The sequence below is a fragment of the Phodopus roborovskii genome, unplaced genomic scaffold (genome assembly GCF_943737965.1).
Source record: "Phodopus roborovskii unplaced genomic scaffold, PHOROB, whole genome shotgun sequence".
NCBI lineage: Eukaryota > Metazoa > Chordata > Mammalia > Rodentia > Cricetidae > Phodopus > Phodopus roborovskii.
Window position 1 is genome coordinate 258,663 of NW_026126407.1, and position 26,270 is coordinate 284,932.

At 41.8% G+C, this 26,270-nt stretch overlaps 2 protein-coding genes across 2 annotated transcripts in view; one reads left to right on the plus strand and one right to left on the minus strand.

Moving 5' to 3' along the window:
• Positions 1-12,729: 12,729 nt before the first annotated feature.
• Positions 12,730-15,047, minus strand: Znf830 (zinc finger protein 830). The gene has a single exon (XM_051179777.1). The coding sequence runs from the start codon at positions 14,930-14,932 to the stop codon at positions 13,820-13,822; it is 1,113 nt and encodes a 370-aa protein (XP_051035734.1). The 5' UTR covers positions 14,933-15,047; the 3' UTR covers positions 12,730-13,819.
• Positions 15,048-15,072: 25 nt separating this feature from the next.
• Cct6b (chaperonin containing TCP1 subunit 6B) overlaps positions 15,073-26,270 on the plus strand; it is a 34,716-nt gene continuing 23,518 nt past the window's right edge. Inside the window, exons 1-5 of the mRNA XM_051179776.1 lie at positions 15,073-15,221; positions 16,989-17,052; positions 18,666-18,800; positions 24,128-24,301; positions 25,014-25,117. Of these exons, the coding sequence (XP_051035733.1) occupies positions 15,085-15,221; positions 16,989-17,052; positions 18,666-18,800; positions 24,128-24,301; positions 25,014-25,117 (614 nt within the window). The 5' untranslated portion in view covers positions 15,073-15,084. The remainder of the gene's footprint in view (positions 15,222-16,988; positions 17,053-18,665; positions 18,801-24,127; positions 24,302-25,013; positions 25,118-26,270) is intronic.

Consider the following 26,270-nt stretch of genomic DNA (forward strand, 5'->3'; position numbering starts at 1 on the left):
GACGTCTGCACCACTGCATCCTGAATCTTGAAAGGTTCTCACTATAGAACCCAGGCTTGTTTGAAACTTGGTCTGAAGCCAATGTTAGTCTGAAACACCCGAATCTACCTGTTTCCCCCTGCCTTCAGATTGCTTTGTGCATCTTTTTATCCTCAGTGCCTAGAAAAGTTGCTTGAACATAATAGGTACCCAGCATGTACCCTTTTTATTTGTTTTTGAGACAGGGTTTCTCTGGTTGTTCTGGAATTCACTCTGTAGCCCAGGCTGGCCTTGAACTCACAGAAATCCATCTGCCTCTGCCTCCAGAATACTGGGATTAAAGGCATCTGTCTGACACTACTACTCGACCAGCATATACTTCTAAAAGAATAAAATTCATGGGCTGGAGAGAGGGCTCAGCGATTAAGAGCTCTGGCTGTTCTTCCAAAGGACCCATGGATTCCCTGCACCCACATGGCAGCTCGAAAGTGTAACTCCAGTTCCAGGTATCTGACACCCTCACACAGACACATGCAAGCAAAGCACCAATGCAATGAAATTCATGAGCTACTGAAATGAATGGCAAACACTCTTAAGAGTGCTCAAAACCCTTAGAAGGAAGTTCATTATGTCTTTGACAAGGATGTAGATATAAGTTTACAAAAAGACTCAGGCCCCAAGTGTTTGGTTGGATTAGAAGTACAGGGCACCCATAATGATCTCGGATTTTGGTTCACCTGCTGTGAAACATAACTAGAATGAAAGCCGTCAGTTGGTTTTGTTTTTTGTCTTTTTGGTGTGGTAAGAGCACTGAACTTCATTTAGCATGAATCTAAATTCACTGATCTTTATTTTTCCATTTTGGGGGGGACAGTCTCATTGTGTGTCTGTAGATTTGTTTCCAATGCACCATCCCCTACCTCAGCCTAGAGTACTGGTGGTTCAGGTGAGGACCCCCATGCCAAGCTTGCGGTTTTGTTTTTTTGTTTTTTTGTTTTTTTTTTTTTTAAATAAAGGTGAGGACTAGTCTGTCAAGTAGAGGTAAAGTTTGGTGAGGAAATAGGGCTTTGGAATAGCACAGTCTGGTTTGAATATGTTCTATCCTGAGCTGTGTAATCCCTTCATTTAATTTCTTCTTTGGGTCTTAGTTTCCCAGGTGGAATGGGAGAGTTCTGCATTTTACATTTAGATCTGTGATCCATCTAATTGCTCTTTTTGAAGAGTATAAGGGCTGCTATTCATGTCCTCTCCACCCCTTTCTCCCTTTGCATATGGATGTCTAGGTTATTCAAGCATCAGTTCTTGAAGGATTGCCTTGTCTCCCTTTTATTGCTTTTGCTCCTTAAAAAAAAAAAAAAAATCAATCTGTAACCACATGCCTTTCATTGAGAGGTTCAGGCAAGTGGATCTCTGAGTTAGAGGTCAGTCTGGTTTTTATATTGAGTTCCTAGCCAGGCAGGACTTCATAGTGAGAGACCTTGTTTCAAAGAAAAGGAAAGGGGGGGGGGTAAAAAGGATTATCTTTGAGGTTGGCATACAAAGGGATCTCATCATGATGCAGATTATACTATGATCTCTTGTTACCCTCCCGCACTGCTCTTCTCCTGCCCTCTCCACCTCCAGCTGGATCCCTTCCCCCATCAGTTTCCCCTTCTGCTTTTCTATTACAGGCATTCCATTCTCTGTTTCCCACCACCATTAAGATCTCCCCCTCCCCCTCCTGATCCCCTTTCTAGTTCCGTGACCTACAAACACACATACATGAATAATTTTAAATTTAGGTTTAACATATGGGAGAAAAGTGCAGTATTTGTCTTTGGTTTTTGCTCCTTTTCAGAGACCATTTGACCGTGTGCAGGTCTAGGCTCTGTATTCCTGTCATTGGTGTAGTTGTTCTCTTATTAATACCACCATGTAGGTATTAGTATCGGTGTACCAATATTAATTAGGTATTAATAGTAACACCTCAGCTTTAGAGTGAGCCTTGGCATCAGCTAGCGTAGGTCCTCTAGCTGTGTTCTTTCCCATCAGTAGTTAAGCTCGCTATTGTGAGTCTTTTGCTTTCTTATGTAAACATCACTAAAATCTTAACAGCCACAGAGTGACTTGCTGGGTTTTTTACTAAGATTGAACGAATTTAAGTTCAAGTTGAAAAGGACTGACGTTTTCTTAGGTTTGAGTCTTCCTCTTTGTGAACATAAAGTTTTCTCCCTTTTATTTATTGTTCGTGTGACTATATGGGTGTGTGGACGCTCACTCATGAATGTGCATGTGGAGGCCAGAAGTTGACATTAGCACATTTTCCTTAAGTGATTCTTTACCTAAAATATATATAGGGTTGAGAGGTGCTCAGTGGTTGAGAACGCACACTGGCTGCTCTTCTGGAGGACCCGGAGGACCCGGGGTTTGGTTCCCAGCTCCCACGTGGCAGCGCCCCACTCTCAGTAACTCCAGTAATGGGATCTGACACCCTCACACAGACACACATGCAGGCAAAATACCAATGCATATAAAATAAAAATAAATTACAGAAAGGTAAAAATAAAAGAATATCTTTTATTTATCCTTTGACAATTTTATACATGTAAGCAATCCGATATGCACCCCTAGGCCTCCCCTTTCATTCCTCCTAGGAACCCCCAACACATCCCTGTCTACCTTCATGTCCTCTCCTATTTTGTTAATAACCCACCTAGTCAAGTTAGTGCTGCCTTTGGGAGTGGATCTTGTTGAGATCACCATAGCGCCTATAAGTGCCTAGTTTCAGTAGCCAGAAAACATCACTTCACGGCTCTCATCCCCATCTCCCAGTCCTTACATTCTTTCTGTTTTCTCCAATGTTCCCTGAGCTTTCGTGGGAGGGGTGGTGGGGGTTGATATTGATGCTCCATTTAGGTCTGAACACTCACTAGATATTTATTCTCAGCATTTAGACCAGTTATTAACTGCTGAACACCACAGAGAGAAGCTTCCCTGGTTAAGATTGAGGACAGCGCTATCTATGGGGCTAAGCACTAATATTTAGAAGGCAATAGAACAACATGTCATTTGGCAAATAACAGTGGTTGATTCTTCTGTAGAGCCTCTGACCTTTGGAGTTTTGGACTTTTGACCAATTTTATGCTACCTGGCCTGAATTCTTTACCAAAAGCAGGTCTCAAATCCAATCCAAAAGCAGTTGTTTACCCCCCATAACCTTTATGCCATGATTGCTCTAAAGAGCACATCTTTCCTGGAAGGTCAGTTTTTGTGCTATGTGAGTTTGGCTGCAGGGATACCATTGATGTCTTCTCTCACTCAGCATCCTGCATAGCACCTTCCAGCACTATGAAAGGTAATCAGTCATAAGGGAGGACAGTTCCAGCTTGGTTTCTCTGTTCTACAACCTGAAAGTGGTGTGTCTGTAGTAATAGGGTCTACCACTTAGTTCTTTGTTCTGGTGGACAACCAAGAACAATGATAATAGCGTGTTGTTTTGGGGAAGCTCTGGGGCCTCTCTGATCAGTAACTCAGGGAGGTATCCCTCACTAGGTTCTGAGATTTTCATATACTAACCCATGTCTTCTAGGGTAATGTTCACCATGCAAGGTATCTGTGTTCAAGTTCCCTCCCCCTTAGGCATGGTGGGGGTTGGGGGCCAGGGTCTTACTTTGTAGCCCTGGCTGGTCTGGAATTTGCTATGTAGACTAGGCTGGCTTTGAACTCACATAGATCTGCCTGCCTCTACCTCCCAAGTCATGAAATTAAATATGTATACCACCATGATATCCAGTTTCTATTTTTTTTTTTAAATTAGCTTATAGAGACATGGGTTTCCATAGGGACTTTTCATACATTCTTAGTTTTTTTGTTTTTTGTTTTTGGTTAATCCACTCAATCCACTCCTCTCTGTTACCACTTCATCATGGTTTAGGTTGAGGGCAGAAATATTGGGAGTTAAAGGTTTAACTTAATTTTTATGAAAGTTTCTCAACTCACCGTTTCTTTTAGACTGGTAGATCAGAGAACCCTTGGTATCTTCTTCTCTCTGCCCCTCTGCCACTCCCCAGGAGATGACAGATGCATGTACCACTGTGACCAGCTTTTGTATGGGTGCTGGGACGTTGAACTCAGGTCCTTGTGCTTGCACAGTGAGTTCTTTGCCCACATAGACATCTCTCCAGCTCTATTTTAGGATTTTGAGACAGGACCCCACCATGTAGCCTAAGCTGGCCTGGAACTTGTGATCTCCCCTACCTTGACCTCCCAAGAACTAAGATTTTAGGAACATACCAGAATGAAGTCCCAGCATTCTACTCTGTGTGTGTGTGTTCATGCACAGATGCATTCGTGTGTACTTGCTGTTGTACATGTGTATGTGGAAGCCAGAGGACAATCTCAGGTGTCCTTGCTTCTCAGGTGCTCTCCCTCACTGTCTTTTCTTATTATTTGTTTTTTGTTTTTATTTGTTTAGGCTTAGCCTGTTATTGTTTTTGTTTGTTTGTTTGTTTTGTTTGTTTTTTGTTTGTTAAGGCTCAGCCTCTCACTGACCTAGAACTCAACCGGAGGCTGTCAAGGTCAACTCGAGGATTACTTGGCTTGCTTTCTTGTGTGTGTGTGTGTGTGTGTGTGTGTGTGTGTGTGTGTGTGTGTGAGTGTGAGTGGGTAGTAGAAGGGCTCTGGGGGCTTCAGATCTTCATACTTGCAAGGCAAACATTTTACTGACTGAGCTATTTCCCAAGACCTCTCCTTTAATGTGTTCCTTGACTTTTCATCAGTTTAGTGATAGATTTAATTCATATTTTTGTTAAATTTGTACCTGAAAGTTTAATTCAATGGGATGACAAAATAAGAATAAAAATACCTTCCAGGATTGTGGCAGATATGGCAAGTAAAACGTCTAGTTAATTTGTAAACTGCTCATTGCAGCTATTTCAGTAAATGTTCATTTTCTTCCTTCCCCAAACCTGGATACATTTCTGTCACTGCAGTGTCTTTCATCATCCTATCAGTCAGGCACCGAGTGCTTATTGAATGCCTATTGTATGTTAGACAAAATTCTAGGACCTGGAATCCAGCAAGTCTTTGCCCTCATGGAGTTAGCAGGTTGGTGTGGGCAACAAAAAATAAGTATAATATGTAGACTGTAAGATATGAACGGGTGTCATGGAGAGAAAGAGGCAGGATCAGAGATGTGGGGCAGTGGAAGTAGGGTTGTAGCTTTTAATAGATGTCAAGAAGATCTCATCCATCTACCAAGTGACAGCTAAAATAAAACTTAAAGGAATGAAAATGTCACTTGCAGATCTAAGACAGAGCATCAAAGATCTACTGGGAGAGCAGCAAGGAGAGCTTCATGGCTAGAGTAGCCCCAAGATTGAGAAGAGCAAGCAGAGATGAAGCCTGCTAGCAGATACATCCTGTGGGGCCTTGTATGCCATTGTAACAAGACTGGTTTTTATTCCGGGCGAAATGAGGAGCTAATGGATTGTACTGTGCAGGGACCAGACATAATCAGACTCAGGTTTTAACAAGATCCCTGTCACTCAGGCTGCCCTGTAGAGAAGGTGGCCAACAGTAATTACCTATGTGAAAAAGGAGGGCAGTTTCACTAGCAAAAGTGAAAGAGAGAGAAGTAACAGGGCCTCATGGTCCTCTAGAGGATCTGTGGGTGGCCTCGGGCATCCTTGAGTCCCCTGATCTTTTAATATGAACATTTTTGTGTGAACACATTTTGGAGAGGAGGACTTTGGTCAAAGTCTTAAATCAGTTCTCTGAGTCAAATCAGGAGATACTAAGACCCGTAGTAACGAATAATGTAATGAATAATCAGGATATTCTGCCTATCCAGAAGCCCACAGTTGACTTCATTCCTCAGATCCTAGTCACAAATCCTTCAGGGTATTAATCTTATTTGTTCCTGTCTCAGAGCTAACACCACCATGACCCCCTTTAATATGACCCTTCCCTGACTTCCAGATGAGGCTTATCAAGAGTATTAATGAAAGAGAAACGGGTAAAAAGACAGCTCGATATTTAAGAGCTCTTAACTGTCCTTGCCTAGGACTTGAGTTCAATTCCTAACACCCACAGAGCAGTCCACAAGTACCAATATTCCCACCTGCAGGGGACCACACCCTCTTCTTCCTTCTGCAGACACTTGCACTCATGTATACACACACACACACACACACACACACACACACACACACACACACACACACACAGAGGGCTGGAGAGATGGCTTAGTGGCTAAGAGTATTCACTGCTCTTCCAAAGATTCTGAGTTCAATTCCCAGCAACCACATGGTGGCTCACAACCATCTATAATGAGATCTGGCGCCCTCTTCTGGCAAGCAGGCATACATGCAGGCAGAACACTATACATAGTAAATCTTGGCTGGGCTGTGGTGGCATATGCCTTTGATCCCAGCACTCAGGAGGCAGAGGCAGGCGGATCTTTGTGAGTTCAAGGCTCACCTGGGCTACATACAGAGTGAGTGCCAGGACAGGCTCCAAAGCTACACAGAGAAACCCTGTCTTGAAAAACCAAAAATAAATAAATAAAATGTTAAAAAAAAAAGATGTTTTGTTTTTTGAGACAGGGTTTCTCTGTATAGCCCCCAACTGTCCTATTTGTAGACCATGATGGCCTCAAACTAGCGGAGATCCATGTAGGTCTGCTTCCAAGATTAAAGGCATGTGCCACCACTGCCTGGCTAAAAAACAAGATATTAAAAGAAAAGAGAATCAAACAAACAAAGGACCCACAGGAAGGTGTATAGACTGTGTTCTGTGCTGCTCACTTAGAAGCTACAGACAGTGTTAGAGTGGACACTCTACATTGTTCTGGAGAGGGCAGACACTTGGGAAGTTGGTTTGATCTCAGTGGATTCCCTTTTTAATAAGTTCTGCTCTGTGAATCACATAAATTTTCGCAGCAAGCTCTGATCTTAACAGTGTGGCTTATCTTAGTGTGGCTTGCTTAATGTCACACAATTAAAGGAAGTTTTAAAGAAATAGGGCAGAGGTGTTTGCCAGGAAAAGTATTTGAAAGTGAACAGCAGCATGCAGGAATATACAGTAACTCAGCTCAGCCTTGTACTTCACTCTGAGCAGGTTGCATTTTGCTTCTTAACTAGAGGGATTCCATGATCTCTTCTCTGAATGCCTTGTGCCACAGCTGCCAAGTTCAGCTAGACCCGAGTTGAAGAGTAGAGTCTGAGTGTCCAGTGCATGTCAGAGGGGTGGGAGTTCTGAGATGCAGCCAAGGAGCCTGGGGTCTCACTGGCACAGAATACTCAATGTGCTTCTTGTCTTCCCTGAAGTCCTTGTTGGGTTTTGTATTATGAGGTTCTGGTAGATGTATCTTTGGAAATCAAGTGAATACTTTTCAAAGGGGTCAATCTGTTTAGGAATGTATATATTAGTCACTTGCTGTGACAAAATATGGAAGGGACTTAAGGGGAGAAGGATTTATTTGACTCACAGTGTAGGAGGATACAGTCCAGTATGTTGGGAGAAGGTGTTGCAGAATTCAGGAGCATGCCCTGGACTCTTCACATCTGGGCAGACCAGGAGGCAGACAGCAGGAATGCTGGTGCTCAGCTGGCTTCCTTTTTGCCCCTTTTATTTATTCTATGGGATGGTACTACCCTCATTCAGAATGGACTTTCCCTTCTCAGCTAAACCTCTCTGGAAATGCCCTCAAAGACACATGTAGAGGAGCAGCAAGATGGTTAGTGGGTAAAAATCATTTGATGCATTTGCATTTGATGCATTTGCATTTGATGCATTTGCATTTGATGCATTGCAACTCAGGATAACCTGAGTTGAATCAGCAGAACCTATAGTGGAAGGAAAGGAAGTACTCCCACAGGTTATCCTCTGACCTCCACACATGCTGTAGCTAGCAAGCATTTACCTGTACTCACATATACAGTGTACACACAAAATAATAAGAATTAAAATTAGTAAGAAATGCACATGGGCTGGAAAGATAGCTCAATGGTTAAAAGCATTTGGCTGCTCTTCAGAGGTCCTGAGTTCAATTCCCAGCAACTATATGGTGGCTCAGAACTATTTATAATGGCATCTGATGCCCTCTTCTGGCCTTAAAGTGTACATGCAGATAAAGCACTCGTTTATATAAAATACATAAATCTTTTAAAAAAATGTATAAAAGGAACACTCTGCTGGGTGAGTAAGAATGTCCCCATAGACTCATAGATTTGAATGTATGAAAGGATTAGAAGTGTGATCTAATGGGAGGGAGTGGGCCTTCAGATTTCAAAAGCCCATGCCAAGCCCAGCGTGGCTTTCTTCCTGCTGCCTGTGGATTCAGATGTAGACCTCTCATCTACTTCTCCAGTACCATGTCTGCCTGTATGCTACCTTGCTCCCCACCATGATAATAATGGACTTAGCCTCTGAAACTGTAAGCAAACCTCGATTAAAATTTTCTTTCTGAGAGTTGATGTAGTTATGGTGGCTCTTCATGGCAACAGAACAGCAACTAAAACACAACCAGAGGTGTTTCTCCTAGTTGATTCCAAGCTCAGCCAGACTAACAATGAAGAGTAATCATTGCAGGAAGAAAACTTTGATTCCCCACCCTCCACTGGACTTAGTGCTGGTTTATGGGTGGTGTTGGTGAATTGGTGACTTTTCCACCTTTGGTCTGGTAGCTAGAAGAGATTAAAGCTAGAAATGTTCTGCCATTCCCTTTTTTGGTTTTCGTTTTTCCAGAATTTCTCTGTAGCTTTGGAGCCTGTCCCGGCACTTGCTCTGTAGACCAGGCTGACCTCAAACTCAGATATCTGCTTGCCTTTGCCTCCCAAGTGCTGGGGTCAAAGGCATGCATCACCATCACCCAGCCAAGATTATATCTGTTTTAGGAGTGTTTTGTTTAGTTTGAAACATGGTTTCACTCTATAGCACTTCCTGGCCTGAGACACTTTATGTAGACCAGTCTAGTCTCAAATTCAGAGATCTGCCTGCCTCTGCCTCAAGTGCTGGGATTAAAGGCATGTACCACTGTGCCTGACCACTTATAGTTTTCTTGAAGGGCTACTTTTTAATTTTTATTTTGAAACAGGGTTTTGCTTTGTAGCCCTGGCTGTCCTGGAACTCTCTCTGTAGCCCAGGCTGGCCTCAAACTCAGATTCTCCTGCCTCTGTCCCCCAAGTGCTAGGAGCTACTTTTTAGTTAGCTTTGTGAACAGGTGTTATGTGTCATCTCTGTTAACAAGGCATTGGCTGGGTACTAGATCAATGCTGTCCAACACAGTCCCTACTATCACAATGTATTGACATCTGTCTTTGAATTTCCCATAAATGCTTATGTGATAGCTGACAGAAAAGGAACACTCAGTGATGTTTATTGTATTACCAAGGGTCTCTCATATACTGGACAATGTCAAGCAGTGAGTGCAAGTTGGTGTTGATTTCATCTTTACAGGGATGATGAGGCAGGTTCCATTATCATTCTTCAGATCATGGTTTGGGAGGTTTCTTTATTCTGTTAATCACTGGTTTCTGCCACTGCAGAACTCTCTCTGACGTTCTTTACAAAGAGCTGTTCCCACATCCCCAGTGGGGAGCCGATGACCAGCAATCTTCTAGGCCAGGCTAGGCAGTAGAAGTAGTTGGAGAACCAGTGCTTTAAGGATGGCCTGTTTGTGTCAAGTGAGACAGCCCTTTGACCATTGCTTAACATTGCTGTCTGATGTTGTAGATGCCACCTAGGTGTCCCCTAGCAAAACATCCTCAGGAACTCTTCCAGAGTTCCCACTGAAAGTCAGGAGGCTGCAGTCCAGCAGACTGTGGGCCTGCAGTGTTAGGCAAGTAGATAAGCTAGAAGCAGCAGCAGAAAACCACCATTTTGTTAGGACACCAACCTACAGATGGAAACCTAATTCTCAAGAACTTAACCAACAGTGGCATTTACTGGCCGTGTGGTAAGGTGAGATCGGGGCTCTTAGCTCTGCCCTGGCTGTGTAGGCTGAAGTTCTAGCTTTTTTTTTTTTTTTTTTTTTTAAATAAAGGTCAAGTTTAGTATAACTTGGAGCCTTTAGTAAGTACAAAGGTGATATTCAAACCCACATGAATGGATGAGCTGGGATTATGGGAATACAAGTAGAAAACAGAAGGCAGACATAGTAAGATCTACAAGAAAAGGCATTCAGTGCATCATAGCTTTTCTTCCTGTTGAAACCTAAACTTACTCCTCACACCACACAGACATTTAGTCTGAAAAAGACTAATGTCCATCCAACCTTATTATGCCCACTGATAAATTCAATTTTCTGCACATCTGCCAAGTTGCTAGCCAACTGGTATTTCTGACAGGAAATATATTTTTTCCCCCTAAGATAGGATTTTTGTGTGTCCTGGCAAGAAAAAGTATTTTTCATTAAGATTTTCTATTCTGTACTTAGAATGAGCCCACAGATTCTCAGTGCATCCCTGTGAAGACTATATGTTTTCATTTGGTACTTGAGCAAACTGAAGTTTAGAGGGATGACTTGGCTAAGATCATTAACCACTTACAGGTGGAGCAGGCTGGAAATACTGCTCAGTGGTGGAATTCTTGCCTAGCATGCCTGAGGCCCTAGGATTAACTCCCCAGTACTGCAAAGCAAACAAAGTGGGGCAGCAGCTTGAACGGGGCTTCCTGTTGCCAACTGCTTGGCTTTCATTAGTCCACATTAATCTGGTGTCTGTTATTACTAAAGGTTTTAGGTCTAAATTTGATATCTTTTTTCCATGCAAGTACCAGAAAAGCAACCATTCCATCACAAGTGAAACACAGGTGAAGCATTTCATAACAGCAAGGCACTAGACAGATGTTTATTTGAAGGCCAGTAGGATTAGCATTCTTTTCTTTCAAATTAGGGAGGACTGGACTGTTGATGGAGATGATACCCTTTTATTCTTTACAATAATTCTGATTGTGATGGTGGCTGAGTTAGGGACCTCTCTCAAAAGAAGTATGACTAGAAGGGATCCTTGGGATTAATTCTATCAGGGGACAGCACAGTTAAACATCAGACCTCCAACTCAGCTCAGGGGTTGTAAGGACCTGTGCAGTTAGTGGAGCTGCTAACGTGCCCACTGCTGTTCCACTGGTCTCAAATTCAACAAGGACTCACTGAGCACTGGTTATGATCCAGGGTTCTTCCTGCCTGTTCTTATAAGGACCACTGAGATCAAAGTTTGATGTTCTTGGCCCTCTTAAAAGTTAGTGGTAGTTCGTGTATATCACTACACTACATTCCTCATGCCTTTTAAAAGAATCAAACATTCAAGAATAAAATGTTAACTGGATGGCTGAGTGGTTAAGAGCACTTATTGTTCTTCCAAAGGACACTGGCTACTCTCTTAAAGGATATCTATGTTGGGTGGCCTACAGTTGTTTCTCTGATCTCTGTGGGCATAGGTATGTACACATACGAATAGATACACACACACCTAAAAGCCAATCTTATTCTGTACATCTTGATGTTCAGTGATAAACCACCTTATCACACCTAACCCCCACTGATGCCAAGAATGAACCTTTTGCTCCTACCTAATTTCTTTTCATCTATGCAACTTTTTGATCTGTGCGGTCTTTTAAGGAAGCCATTAGTTGCCAATGGCTACTGGACACTTAAAACATATGCTGTTAGATACACTCAAGATTTCAAAAATATATGCAAAAATATTAAGTAGTCTTTAAATATCACTTACTGAAATTTAATATTTTGGACATAGCAGAGTAAATAAAAACACTGAAACTAACCACCTGTTTCTTTTTAAAATGGCTACTAGATTTAAGTTTGTATTTTTTTTTGTGTGTGTGTGCTTTAGTTTTTTGAGATAGTACCCACCTGTCAAATATATGGCCTCAAAATGAGAGGAATCCTCCTGCCTCAGCCTTCCCTAGTGTCAGGACTACAGATATGACCCACAAGCCCTGCTTTGTATTTCTAATGAAGGTGTCTTGCAGGTCACTACTCACCTTTCCACCCACCTTTGTACTTTCTTGCAAACAATTGAAATTTCTCATTGTGGGGGGAACACACCTGAGACATGTCCACACTTGGTGATTATCAAACTGAAATGGCTATCACTAATCAGTAGGCAGTCAAAAAAATTCAGACTTTGTGTCACAGGCAGGATTATCAATGATGTGTGGCACATACCATATCACACAGGGTCTTCTTGGCACCCACGCCTAAAAGAAAATTCTTTGACATTCCATCCTTATCCCCTCTACATTTTTCTTTTACTTCTAATCACTAAAATGTTAGCTCTTCCTGAAAAATTCTGTTATTTTCCCTTCACTTAGTCCATAACTAATCTGTCTTACTCACTTTACTTTTGAAGTAGTTTCTACATAATTTCCCAGTTCCTTTTCCTGTGCTCCTTCTATACCATATACTACAACTAGGGTAACACCTAATCATCACAGAATTCTGTTTAAAAACAAAAAACCCCCACATTGCTCATGGGAACAATTCTTTAGAATGAAAGGCTTTTTTTAAAGACATGATGTCACTACGTAGTCCAGGCTGTTCCCATACTTTAGCCATCTCCCTCAGCTTCCCAAAAGTTGAGGGTGGCAGGTGTTTTGTCACCACATCCAGTTTTCAAGATTCTTCAGATCTTTTTTTTTGGTGCTTTCTCTATAAAGTCTGAACTAGAATGGGTTAATATATGTAAAGTGCTTAGAATCCTGTCTGGCTTATGCTTAGTATGTCTTAGCTATTATTAAATTTGAACATACTGTATGTTAAACATTGCTATTTATTTTCATTTTTGAACACCTCATTCTCCAAAGAGAGTACTTTAAACTATCAACAGCTAGCACAAGGCAATTATCGTTGCTTTCCTAGCAACATAAACATCTTCCTGAAATTGAAAGAACCTGTAAACACAAGCCTAATTTACCACAAAAAAAAAAAAAATAAAAATAAAAAAAATCAAATTTCAGACTCAATGGGGTAGAAATAAAAGGTAATATTTCCTTCACTCAAAAACCAGCCCAGTCCTGGTAGTTGTACCTGGTATTCCCGCAGTCCTGGATAGGGGGCCTAGCAATACAAATAGGTTTGGACTTAGGGCACCTGCTCTTCAAATTGGACATATATTAGAATAACCTGGGAACATTCAAGAATACTGTCATGTGGACCCCATTTAGACTTATGAAATCTAAGGCTAGGATTCAGCACTAAAGCTTCATGGGTGACTTGATATTCCATGCACAATCAAAAGTTTCACAGGTGAGACTGACCTACACTTGACAATCATTGGTCTTGTCAAAAGAAATGTTGACTTAAGTAGGCTGGGCATTTGTGTCATGTTTTCCTCAGTGATCTCATGAAAGTATGTTTTTGAAACAGAGTACTCATTCACTGCTTTATGAAAATATGTGTTTATGAATAGCCTTTTAAAAACAACCTCCCCAAAGCCCCAACCCCTGGAGTTTAAGGCTTGAAAATATATAATGTACATCGAGGTTATATAAACGTGTCTTTTTGGTCTGACTTCTATTTGTAAGTTTCAAAAGAGTGGCTTATCTAAATATATATTTAGCTATATACAATGTTTACAATTTAATTTTACAACTGAAAGTCAACATTAAGTCTGTAAACACGAAAAAGTTGGCAATTTGCGGTTATAATTTCAAAAATATCAAAAACAGTTCTACCTCAAACATTTTCTAATAAATAGCACCGCAGTACTTTCCCCGAAGCATTACTTCTCAGTGGCTTATTTTATCTCAACAACTCAGGGTACCCAAGGATACAGTACCCAAGTACTAGGACACAGGAAGGGGCATCAGAGACAGATGGAAAGCTTGGATCTTCAAAACCTTACAGCAAAGCCCCTTTCACTCGCCAATCCTGAGAGAGCAAATCCTGTAATTCTCCCTCATCATCACTGTCCACATTCTCTTCTTCCTTTTTCTGCAATTCTTTGATGGTCAGAACCTCTTTAAGTTTGTTTTTTATTTCATCCTGGCGATTCCGCAGCTTTTCCACCCGACGGTAACATTCTATCTGCTCATCAATCTCTCCAATCTGCCGGTCCAATCGTCCCTCCTCATCCTCTTCTGCAACTATAGCTTCGGAAATCGTGTTGACTTGCCTCATGGCCTTTTGAAATTCGTCCCACTCTTTGTCCATCTGATCTTTCGGGGCATCAACCTTCCGGACCTTTGCGTCTACCTCAGGGTCGTCGAAGAACCCTTCTGGCAATGCTTCGGCAGTGTTCTCTCTCCTCTCCACCACTTTTTCGTGTATTTCTGCTTTCTCAATTGACCCTGAATGAGGAACTAAGGGCGCCTTGGGAGGATTTGTATTAAAGGGGTCACTTGGCAGCACATTGCTTGTGGTCTCCCTCGGAGAGGCAAGCGAGTGTTCGTTGTCTTTGCCCTGTGCATCTGGAAGATGCTTGCTGCTGTCCCTTCTCCCCTCTGCACCTCCCTCTTCTTCCTCCTCTTCTTCCTCATCTTCATAATCAGGGAGTAAACCGAGTCCAGAGGGTTTACTAGAGGTTGCCCTAGCGGCCTCCTTGCCCGACTTCTCAAAGTTGGCGGACGAGGTGGAGGGCTGTACCTGAGGCCCCACGGAGGCCTTGGCTTTCTTGGCGTCTTGGTTCTCCGCATCCGCCGCTCTCCTCTTGATGGGCTGAGGCGCTGCGCTGGCCGACGGGCCCTGGGTTGCTCCTTTGGTGCCTTTCAGCTCGGCTACTCTCTCCCGGTGCTGCTTTCCCAGGACATGGGTCTGCCACAGGAGCTCGCTCTTGACCGGAGTGTTACAAAGTACGCAGCTCAACTGCCCCAGGCGGTTGTACTTGGCGAACGGGGATTCTATCCTCTTCCGGTTGGTGCTCAGGCGCTGCTTCTCCCTCATCAACCGCCTCAGTTCTTCCTGATTCACCACCCGCTTCCCCGCCGGAGCCCCAGCAGAGGCGGAGGACGCCATGTTTGCGCCAGGGGTTCAGGCGACTCTGGCTTCCGTCCGGGCGAGGCGTGATAGCGTCACTTCCTGTCATGGGGCCGATTGGCCGAAGCTCAGGAGTGTGGGCGTGGCGCCAGGGTTCCGAGTCCGCAGGTTGGGGGCTGGACCGTTGAACCATGGCTGCGATCAAGCTCGCCAACCCTGCGGCGGAGGTGACGCGCAGCCAGGCGGCCTTGGCTGTGAACATATGCGCCGCCCGAGGGCTGCAGGATGTGCTGCGGCCCAGCTTGGGTCCTAAGGGCGCGCTAAAAATGTGAGAGGCCGCTAGGGTGTGTGGGCTGTCGCGGCGCCCTCGGAGACTGGTGATGTTCAGTGGAGACCTGCGAGCAAAGCCGCAGCACCTAGACGATGGTTTTCCTCCCTCTCACATTCCGCTCCCAGAAAACTCTATCCTGTTTGCCGAGGAGAAAAGGCCCCACCAGTAGAAGCTGTGACACCCCCTTTTCACTGGGTTCATAAACAGCCTATTCATACCGTGGGTCATTTGGAAACACTGTATCTTGAACGCTGCTGGAGCTCCCTCCACCCCTCTCCTATTGGGGACGAACTTATCCTTGTGCGCGCGCTCAGCAGACGTTGCACTGCAGCCCCACCTTGGACAGGATTGTTTTGACTTAGCAGTGTGTTGTGCTGGCTTTGGAGCTAGGCAGGCATAGGTTCAAATTCAAGTTCCATCATCTTCCGTCTGTTAGTGCAACTCTCTGTACCTGAAGTTATTTATATTTATTCATCCATTTGGACATACGTTTATTTAGCACCATTGTTTTTCACAGGAAGAAAAGAATAGGGAGAACAAAAGGTCTCTTAGCAAAGTGACACCCCGAGAGAAATGAACAAACTAACATCGATAGTAAACGAGGCCACTTAACACAAGGAAAACAGATGAGATAGTTTCTATTCTTTTCTTTAGAAGAAGATTGGTTTAATTTATGTGTATGCACCCGTGTTTATGTGCATCAGGTGTATGCAGACCTCCTCAGAGGTCACAGGATGTCAGATTCCCCGAACTTGAGTACAGGCAGTTGTGAGCCATCTAATAAGGTTGCTGGAAACCTATGCAAGAACAATAAATGCTTTTAACTGCTGAGCCATCTCTCTAGTCCTTGAGATAGCATCTGTTCCTAAGGTGACATGGTAGTGACAGGTGTGTCAATTGAATATAGATGCAAACGATTTTTACAGAGGAAAGGTCCAATTACCAATGACTGAAGTAAAAGGCTCTCAAATAACAGGTGCTGTTTGTTCGGAGTTGTAGAAGAGTGAGTTGAGCAGTTGGTTAGGGTAATAAAGACCACCCAGTGGTGCAAATCCATCGGAAACAAACATTATAATGCATTAAGGGAACTGAAAGACCTTTTGTGGGAATGATGGTCGAATGAACAGGAGAGTTTGGGAAAGGCTAAGTATGTTACTGTTAAATTACTTTGGTTTTTACCTTGAAGATGGTGAAGAACATAAAGTCATTGAAGGATTATTGATCAGGAAATAGTCATATTTCCTTTTAGAAAAATATAGTGCAGAGAGTTGATTAAAATTTGGAGACAAGATGGCTAAACAGTTTAGAAATGATAATAAAATTGGAGAGAAGAGGCAAAGATTCAGTGGTATTTTAAATTCTGGAATTTACAGAACTTGGTGTATTTAATAAATGCAAGGGATGAGGCAACTAAATTCAGTGACTGAATTATGACATTTACCAAAATAAAGACCTACAGGAAATTTGCAGATTTGTACTTTGTTTTATAGTTTTCATTAGCCAATGTTTATAACCCATCAACTACTCTCTAAGCTCACAAATGCTCCATTTGAAATGAAATCACTCCAAGGTCATCTGGGAGAAATAATTCTATCAGATGCAAGTGGCATTCATCACCACAGTATCACCTCATTCAATGTAGGGCTTCCAAGCCCAATCATCTGTGTTTACAACGCATGGATGGCAAGAACTGACAATGAGTGTTTTTTTGTTGTTGTTGTTTTGTTTCTTATTCTTGACTTGTGTGACTTGTTCTTTGAACAGGCTTGTTTCTGGGGCAGGTGACATCAAACTCACAAAAGACGGCAATGTTCTGCTTCATGAAATGGTGAGCTAAAGCTCTTCTTCATTTTCTTTTCTGAGACAGGATCTCAGAAAAGCCCCTGAGTGTTGGATCTGGCGTTTGATACAATACCCAGCTGCTGCTGACTTTAATAAACCTTGTAAGCCTCAATTAAAAACATGGCACATAGGTTGGGAATGCAGTTCAGTGGTAGAGCACTTCCCTAACATGTGCAAGATCTAGATTTAACATTGGGGGGCAGAGGGATAAGGTATGATTTGTATATCATATGCAAGTTTATTTATTTAAAGATATTTTTGCAGGCTGGAGAGATGGCTCTGAGGCTAAGAGCACAGGCTGTTCTTCAAGAGGACCCAGCTTCAATTCTCAGAATCCACATGGCAGCTCACAACTGTCTGTACCTCTAGTTCTAGGGGACCCAACATCCTCACATATGCATACATTCAGGCAAATCACAAATGCACATAAAATGAAAGAAAAACTTATTTTAGTCACGGTTGGTGGTGCACGCCTTTAATCCAAGCACTTGGGAGGCAGAGGTAGGTGGGTCCTGAGTTTGAGGCCAACCTGGTCTATAGAGTGAATTCTAGGACAGCCAGGGACACACAGAGAAACCTTGTCTTGAAAAAACAATTTTAAAACATTTTGCAGTGCTAGAGATTGAGCATTGGGCCCTCATATGCTTGGCGAGTGCTTTTACCACTAAGGAATAGCTTCAACCTTACAATGTGTATTTTAAAAAACGTATTGATTTTTAAGTTTTACATGTATGAGTGTCTGTCTGTATGAGTGTATGCCACATACATGCTGGTGCCTGCAGAGGACGTATATGGTGTCAGACCCCCTGGGGCTGGACTTAAGACAATTTTAAGTCACCCGCTATGGGTGGTGGGTGCCAAACTCCACTTCCCTGGAAGAATAGAGTGGCTGAGGTAACTTCTAGCCCCACAATGTTTTTTGTTGTTGTTTTTGGTTTTTGTTTGTTTTGTTTTGTTTGTTTGTTTTGAGGTAGGATTTTTCTGTGTAGCCCTGGCTGTTCTGGAACTCAATTTGCAGAACAGGCTGGCTTCAAACTCACAGAGATCCACCTGGCTCTGCCTCCTGAGCCCTGGGATTAAAGGCATGCACCACTACTCTCTAGCACCACAATTTGATTTTTTAAGATAAGGATATCAGCTAAAAACTACACTCTTGAGATAGGGTTGTTGGATTAAATATCAACAAAATGAATTTTGGCTATTTTCAAATGTTTATAGAGTCTCATATCTTGGGGACACTTACCAATTAATAACATCTTTTTGGAGCACTTCATTATACTCTTTGTAATCATAGAAAAAGAAAAAGTCCTTTGCCATTTTCATAAATGTATTCATCTTTGAGATTGAGGGCTTAATCTTTTCTTGGAAATGTCATTGCCTTTTGAGACAAAGACTTTCAAAAAATGTTCAAACCTCATTAATTCTCAACTTTAAAATCTTGAATTTGACATTTACTAAATATTGATAATGTAAAACTTGTAAATGTGCAGAATGAAGTTGGTTTCTTAATTTTACTATTGACCCTTGGGTTATCTTGGGTTTAGTGACCCTCTTTATCACAATCCCTGCCTTTTTAAATCTGGTGTTTACCTTTTCCAGCAAATTCAACACCCAACAGCTTCCATCATAGCTAAAGTGGCAGCAGCACAGGACCACATCACAGGAGATGGCACCACCTCAAATGTCCTAATCATTGGGGAGTTGCTCAAGCAAGCTGATCTTTATATTTCTGAGGTATTAACATTTCACACTATTTCAAATAAAGTTCTGTTTTTAAGTTTAATTTTATAGGATAATAACTAATTGCAGCTAGGTGGTGGTGGTGCATGCCTTTAATCCTAGCACTTGGGAGACAGAGGCAGACAGATCTCTGTGAGTTCAAGCACAGCCTGGTCTACAGAGGGAGTTCCAGGACAGGTTCCAAAACTACGGAAAAACCATGTCTGAAACAAACAAACTAATTGCAATTAAGATAATCTTAATCAGTTCTAAGTGGAAACTGATTTTTATCTTTTGCCAAAATAATGGTTCTTATTGCCGACAAAAGCCATTTAATATGAAAAATTAAAATATGTATAGAAAGGTTAAAAAAGAAAACCTCCATGTATCAATGAATCATGTTTTCAAAAGAAAACATAACTAACAAACAGGGAAACAAAATTATGTTCCTTTAAAATTAACTGGGAGAAAAATTAGTGAAGGCTTTTTACCTTGTGATTGTGCTTACTTTTCTAGTCTTTGCATCCTTTATAAACTATCTAGCTAGACTCATCTACTCATTAGCCTATGAAATCATCATTCATGTTTCTGTCTGTGCCTTTATTCATATTCTTTTCTCAACATTGCATATGTCATTTCTTTAAGTATGTGAGTGTTCCCTCTTAAAGACTATCTCAGTGAAGCATACCTTGGTCACAGTGGAAACTCTGGTTTCTTTGTGTTCCATTTGGTATTGGGAATTATCCACTCAGTGTTTGTAACTTAGCTTAGTTAGAATGGTGTGTGCCTAAACAGTGGGAACTTGACTAAAACCCTCAAAACTATGCAGAAATCATCATCTCACTCAAGAGAACAGTGAGGGATAAGGTAGGGTCTGTGACTAGTAAACTTGATTATGTCCAGTCAGCCGTCAAGTATCCAGGTCATTTTGGTCTCTAAGCTCTTGGACATATAATAAAGCTTCATTCTGCGCTGAATCTTGAAGGTCAGAGCATCAGAGGAAGCCAGTGCTACTTACTTCCCTTGGTAAGACTCAGTAGGAGAGGTAAAGATAAAGATATACCTCCAGCTAGAGCATATGAAGCCTTCATTGGGCCAACCTCAGTCTTATGCCCATCTTAAACTGATAACCATTGACAGGGGAGCTGATAGGTTAATCTAGACCCCACTGCTTGAGCTAGGGTTAATGTTACCCTGAAGCACAGGTGAAAGATGGACCCCTCCCAAAAATAATGTTGGGTGAAGAAGGAAGGAGAGTGTCAATGGTGAGATGTTGGCAGGTCCATAGTGTATATCTGAACATTAATAACTGGGGCATGGAATGTGATAGAAATACCAGGGATGCACAAGACACTAAATCAGCCTGCAGTCATCAGGAAACATCCAGGCGAGGAGCTTGAACGCAAAGCCTTCATGATGGAATTGTAAGGCTTACAGTGTTCCAGGCCGAAGCTCCACCCTTGCATTGGTACAGAACTATAAGTACTTGGTGCTACTGGAGTTTAAGGGAATGTGTGCGAGAGTGAAGAGGTTGTGAAAGAAAAGTGGAAGACAATCTCTGAGGGTGAGTAGCACTAGCTGGTCAAGAAGTGTATGCTTTACTGCTGTAGTGAACAGGCCAAACAGTAGCACATTAATGATTGCTGTGTACAGGTTGGTATTTTAAATATTTGGGAACAATTTTAAGGAATCCATAATTGAAGGCTTCCTGGTAACCTGGGTGAGTGATTATGAAGACCTAGATTGAGGACATTTTTACAAATGATAGTAGCACAGATTGGATTAGATTATCTGGTCTTACAGATTTAAATCTTGGCTCCATTTCTGAACTAGCTTGCTGATGTAAGACAAATTACATTATCTGTGTAGAGCAGTAATAGTGCCCACTTTTTACTGTTGTTGAGAGAATCAAATTAGATAATTCACATAGAGCCCTTAGAATTATACCCAGCATAAATGCTCAGTGTCACCTTTTAAATATCATAGGAGTGACACAAAGAAATGAAGTGAATGAACCATGGTTTATGCCTTTCCTGTGCTTCATGCATTCACAATGTTTGTGTATTATTTTGCAAAATAAACAATACAGGGGAGTGGAAAGATGGCTTAGTGGGTAAAGTGCTTGCTGTTCCAGTGTGAACTTGACCCTTGTCAAGCTGGGCATGGCAGCACATGGCTGTAACCCCAGTGCTCCTATGGAAGATGGGGCAAAGACAGGAGAATACCCTGAAGCTCGTGGGCCAGCAAGCCTGGAAAGCGTGGTACTGAAAAGACCCTGCCTCAAGCAAGGTGGAAGGCAGGGACCGTTACCTAAGGTTCCAAAGTTGCCCTCGGACCCTTGACACTCATGCTGTGGTATGTACATTTACCGACATCCATACCTCGTGCATAAAAGATAGAAAATACATATAAACACAACAAAGAAAGAGAACAAATAATGGTGCAATTTCTTTTGATGACTATTTCAAAGACCTGGCATTTATTTCATCCTAGGCAATTGCTCTACCCCTGCACTGTATCCTCAGTCTCAACAGTGTTTGAAACTTGTTAATTTTGTGAGCCAGGCATGGTGGTACATGACTGTGATTCTAGGACCAAGAGGCTGAGGCAGGGAGATTGCAAGTCTGAGGGCAGCCTGGGCTCAGGGTGAGACAGTGTCTCAGAAAAAATTGATTTTGATCAGAATTTCAGACCCACAGAAAAGTTGCAAAAATTTTGCAAAGGCTGGGCATTGGTGGTGCATGAGTTCAAGGCTAGCCTGGTCAGCCTGGTCTAAAGTTTCAGGACAGGCTCTAAAGTAAAACAGAGAAACCCAGTCTCAAAAAACCAAAAACCAAAAATCAAAAACAAAAAACAAACAAACAAACAAACAAAAAGAATATTGCAAAGACTCACCACAATAGATTTTATTCAGGTTTCTACAAGCGTTATTGAACCTCTGCTATGTTCTCTGTGAAACATGTTATTAATATTAGGTATCTAAATGTTTTCTGAATCAGTGAGAATATATTGCAAATGTGTCTTAATCTCAGTGTGACTTTTTTCTTTTATTTGTTTTTTGTTGTTTTGTTTGATTGTTTGTTTGTTTTTGTTTTGAGACTATGTAGCTCAGTCTGGTCTCAAACTTGTTGTGTAGATGGGACTGACTTCTAACTCATCACTGTCTTGCCCCAGCCTCTCAAGTGGTGGGATTACAGCCATGAACTCCCACCACTTAGTTTATAAGTTTTAGAATCACTGAATTCTCATATATAGTCACAATATATGTATATAAAACAGGAAATTAATCTTAACATCAATAGCTCACAGAGAACACTATTATCCAGTCTGCAGATTTCTTTCAAATCACGAGTCATAAGAATATCTTTTACAGAAAAAGGAAACTCTAGGATAATGCATTGGTTTTGTTGTCATGCTCCTTTAGTCTTCTTTAAGCTGAAATAATTCCTGAAGTGCCTTTTATAGTTCATGGCGTTGCTACTTAAAAAATTATCTTTTCCAAGGAGCAGATGGAAGGTGGGGGGAGTGAGGGGAATGGGAGGAGAGGAGGGAGGGGGAGCTGGGATTGGAATGTAAAAAATAAATTAATAGAAAAAGAAAAAAGTGAAGAAATAAAAAAGAACCAGGACCCCAGAGGGTTTAGTAGAACACTCAAGAAAGTAGGGAAGAGGACTAGGAGTTGGAGGCCAACCTGGGCTATGCAGTGATTCAAGATCAATGAACCTATTCAGGGAAACCCTGTTTGAAATAAAACAGAGGAAGAATAAAGAATGAAAAAATATTACCTTTATAAGTTATATGTGGAGGTTAGAGGTCAACCTGTGAGAGTCAGTTCTTTCGTTTACTGTGTGGGTCCTGGGAGCAAGCTCAGGTTGTCTGTCTTGGTGGCAAGCACCTTTACCCTCTGAGCCATCTTGCTGGCCTGGGATTGCTACTTAAAACTATTTTAGATTTATTTTATTTTATGTATGTGCATGTTTTGCCTGCATGTATGTATGTCAACCACATGTATGCCTGGTGCCCTTGGAAATCAGGAGAGGATATTATATCCCTTGGAACTGGCAGGAATGATTGTGGGCCACCATGTGGGCTCTGGGAACGGAATCCAGGTTGTCTATAAGAGTAAGTCTATAAGTGCTCTTAACTCCTGAGATATCTCTCCAGTCATGTCCATTGCTATTTTTTTTTTGAGACAGGGTCTATCTACATAGCCCTGGCTATCCCAGAACTCACTATGTAGACCAAGCTGGCCTTGAACTCAGAGATCCACCTGCCTTTGCCTCCCAAATTCTGGGACTAAAGACATGGGCCATCACATCTGGCTGACATTGCTACTTTTAAGTTGCACAGGCCAGTTATTTTGTAGAAAGTGCCTTACTTGGTATTGCCCATTTCCTCACGATTAGGCTCAGGTTACTAAGTTTTAGTAATACTACAACAGAAGTTTTGTGGTGTTCTGAATGTATTCTATTGGGGGCATGAGATGACTATTGGACCTATTACTGTGACACACTTTTCCAGAAGTCAGTGCAGCATCTTTCCCTCTGCATTGAAAGGAATATTTTGTGCCTAGATGTAGTTGCAACTTTTGAGAAAACACTTTGACTAAGCATTGTGCCACACACCTTTTATCTCAGCATTGGGAAAGCTGAGTCAGGAAGATGTGAATTTGAAGCCATGCATCAAGACCCTATCTCCAAATGAGTGAATTAATTTATAGTTTTTTTTTTTTTTTTTTTTTTTTTTGTGCTTGCGACTGTTCTGTAGGTTTAAGGTTGTTTTAGGGGCTGGAGTGATGGCTCAGTGGCTAAGAACATTTGTTGCTCTTGCAGATTTCCTGGGTTTGGTTCCCAGTACCCTCATGGTAACTCAAAACCATCTGTGACTCTAGTTTCAGGGGGCCCAATTCCCTCTTCTGACCTCTGTGGCTACCAGCACACACATGGTACTTATTAATACATGCAGATGAAACACTCATATAAATTTTGAAAGATTGTTTCAGATATGAAGCCTGAGAAAGAATTTATGAATGATGCATACTTATATTGGTACCATCACTGAAGGTCACATTATTATTATTGTTAATATCATTATTATTTTGTTTTTTCGAGACAGGATTTCTCTTTGTAGCTTTGGAGCTTGTCCTGGAACTAGCTCTGTAGACCAGGCTGGCCTTGAACTCACAGAGATCTGCCTGCCTCTGCCTCCTGAATGCTGGGATTAAAGGCATGTACTACCAATGCCTGGCTAATTTTAACATACTTATTATTACTAAGAGACTATAGCTAACTTTTACTTTGTATGTTTGCTGTGTAATTTGTGTATTTATATTATTACACCAGGGCCTGCACCCTAGAATCATAGCTGAAGGATTTGATGCTGCAAAGACGAAAGCGCTTGAAATTTTGGATGAAATTAAAGTAGAAAAAGAGATGAAAAGAGAAATCCTCTTAGATGTGGCTAGAACATCCCTGCGAACGAAAGTTCATGCTGAACTGGCTGATGTGTTAACAGAGGTATATGACCCAATTGTTGTCTAGCAAGGATAGCCAGACATGTGGTGATATTTTTCTTTTTTCTACAAGACAACCAAATATTGCACATGACTTTTCAGAAATATAAAGGCAGACATTTAAAATTCAATTATCACAACAGTTTTAAAAATTTCCCCAAGGTGTCACCTTAGTGCTTACATGACTTGAAAGTTGGGAGGGCTTGACTTGTGGAAGCTCTTGGACATTATATCCAGCTAAACCTAGATTCCATATTTAATTATATCAGGTGACACATGAGCAGGCTGTTTTGGCAATTGCCTTCTAGTTAGAGCTGCTGCTTTAATGAGGCAAGATTGATCTGATGTATACGATTCTTATGTTTATTTTATTTACATCTAAAGATAAATGATATGCAATGTAAAGACCAAACTGCCTAGGCAGTTCTGGAAGACTTTGTATCTGGTGGTTAACATTTGATTATATTGCTTTTTTTTTTCAGCTTTGTTTTTTCTTGAAATCAGAAACAAGGAATTCACAATAACCAAATTCATGAGACATTGCTGTGTGAAACAGAATGCTTTGCTATTAATATGCTTTAAGAAACACAAGTGTGGCACTTGGTGGCTATGCCTTTGGCTTGAAGCCCTTTCCCTGCTTAGTCTTGTGATAGATCACTTGGAGCAGGAGTTTCTTTTTAGGTCTGGGTGATATTCCCCTTATGCTTCTCTTTCAGGCTGTGGTGGACTCTGTCCTGGCTGTTAGAAGACCAGGTCTCCCTATTGATCTCTTCATGGTGGAAATCGTGGAGATGAGGCACAAGTCAGAAACAGACACACAGTAAATTGCATAAAATTTATAATATCTGCCCCCTCCAGTGTTGTGTGTGTGTGTGTGTGTGTGTGTGTGTGTGTGCGCGCACACACACACACACACACTATAATATGCTTGTGTTTGTTGAGGTTAAATGGTGACTTGAAGACCATCTCCCTCAGCAATTTGTGAACTCCAGGGACCAAACTCAGGCTGTCAGGTTTGTTATCTGCTGAGCCATCTCACCAGCCACACTTTGGCAATACATAAGTTCTTTCATTGATTTCATTAGTTGATGCTGGATTTTCTTGTCCCGCCAGGTCCTGCTGCTGCTTCAGCCCCAAATATGCACACAGACACTATATTAATTATTAAACTGTTAGCTGATGGCTAGGGCTTCTTACTGGCTAGCTCTCTCTTAATTATTGACCCATTTTTATTAATCTAAGTATTTCCACGTGGTCTTATCTTACTGGAGAAGGGCCCGGACCTGTTACTCCTTCCTCTGCTACATGGCATCTCTCCTGGTAGCCTCTTTGCCTACCATTCCCAGAATTCTCCTTGTCTTCTAGTCCCACCTATCTTCCTGCCTCTACTGGCTATTGGTCAAACAGTGTTTTATAGTAAGAGAGACATATATACAGAAGGACATTCCCCCATCAGTTAGTTTTACTCAATGTCAATGTATTCATTTCACATGAGTTAGCTACAGTGAGCCCGTCACTTTCAGGTGCTGCAATGAGGAGTACGCCAAACATATTCAAGAAGCTCACATTTCTAACCAAACTAGAGGGTGAAACGTAATCATGTGCAATTTTTTAGCATTCAGAGAAAACGATTCTGAAAAGAAACTGAACTGCAAGGCTAAGAGGCCTCGAATGAAACAGGAGAGCTAGCCATGTCAAAAAGAGCATTCTAAGCAGAGAAAATAATTGAAAAATATCCAGAAGTAGAAATGGGCTTGGAGTGATCCAGAGTGCCTGCAGCACAGGCAAGAGGGGGCAGCAGTAAGGGATGAGGCAAGGGCTAAGAGGAGCCATGATGACTATGGATTTCATCTTTATCTGTTTTCAATCTAACTTCAGCTATCTACTTCCCTTCTCCATAGTCCCCTTCTTCCTCTTTTTTCTTTTATCTATTTGCATATCTGCAGAAGTTATTTGTTAGGAAAAATTGGCTT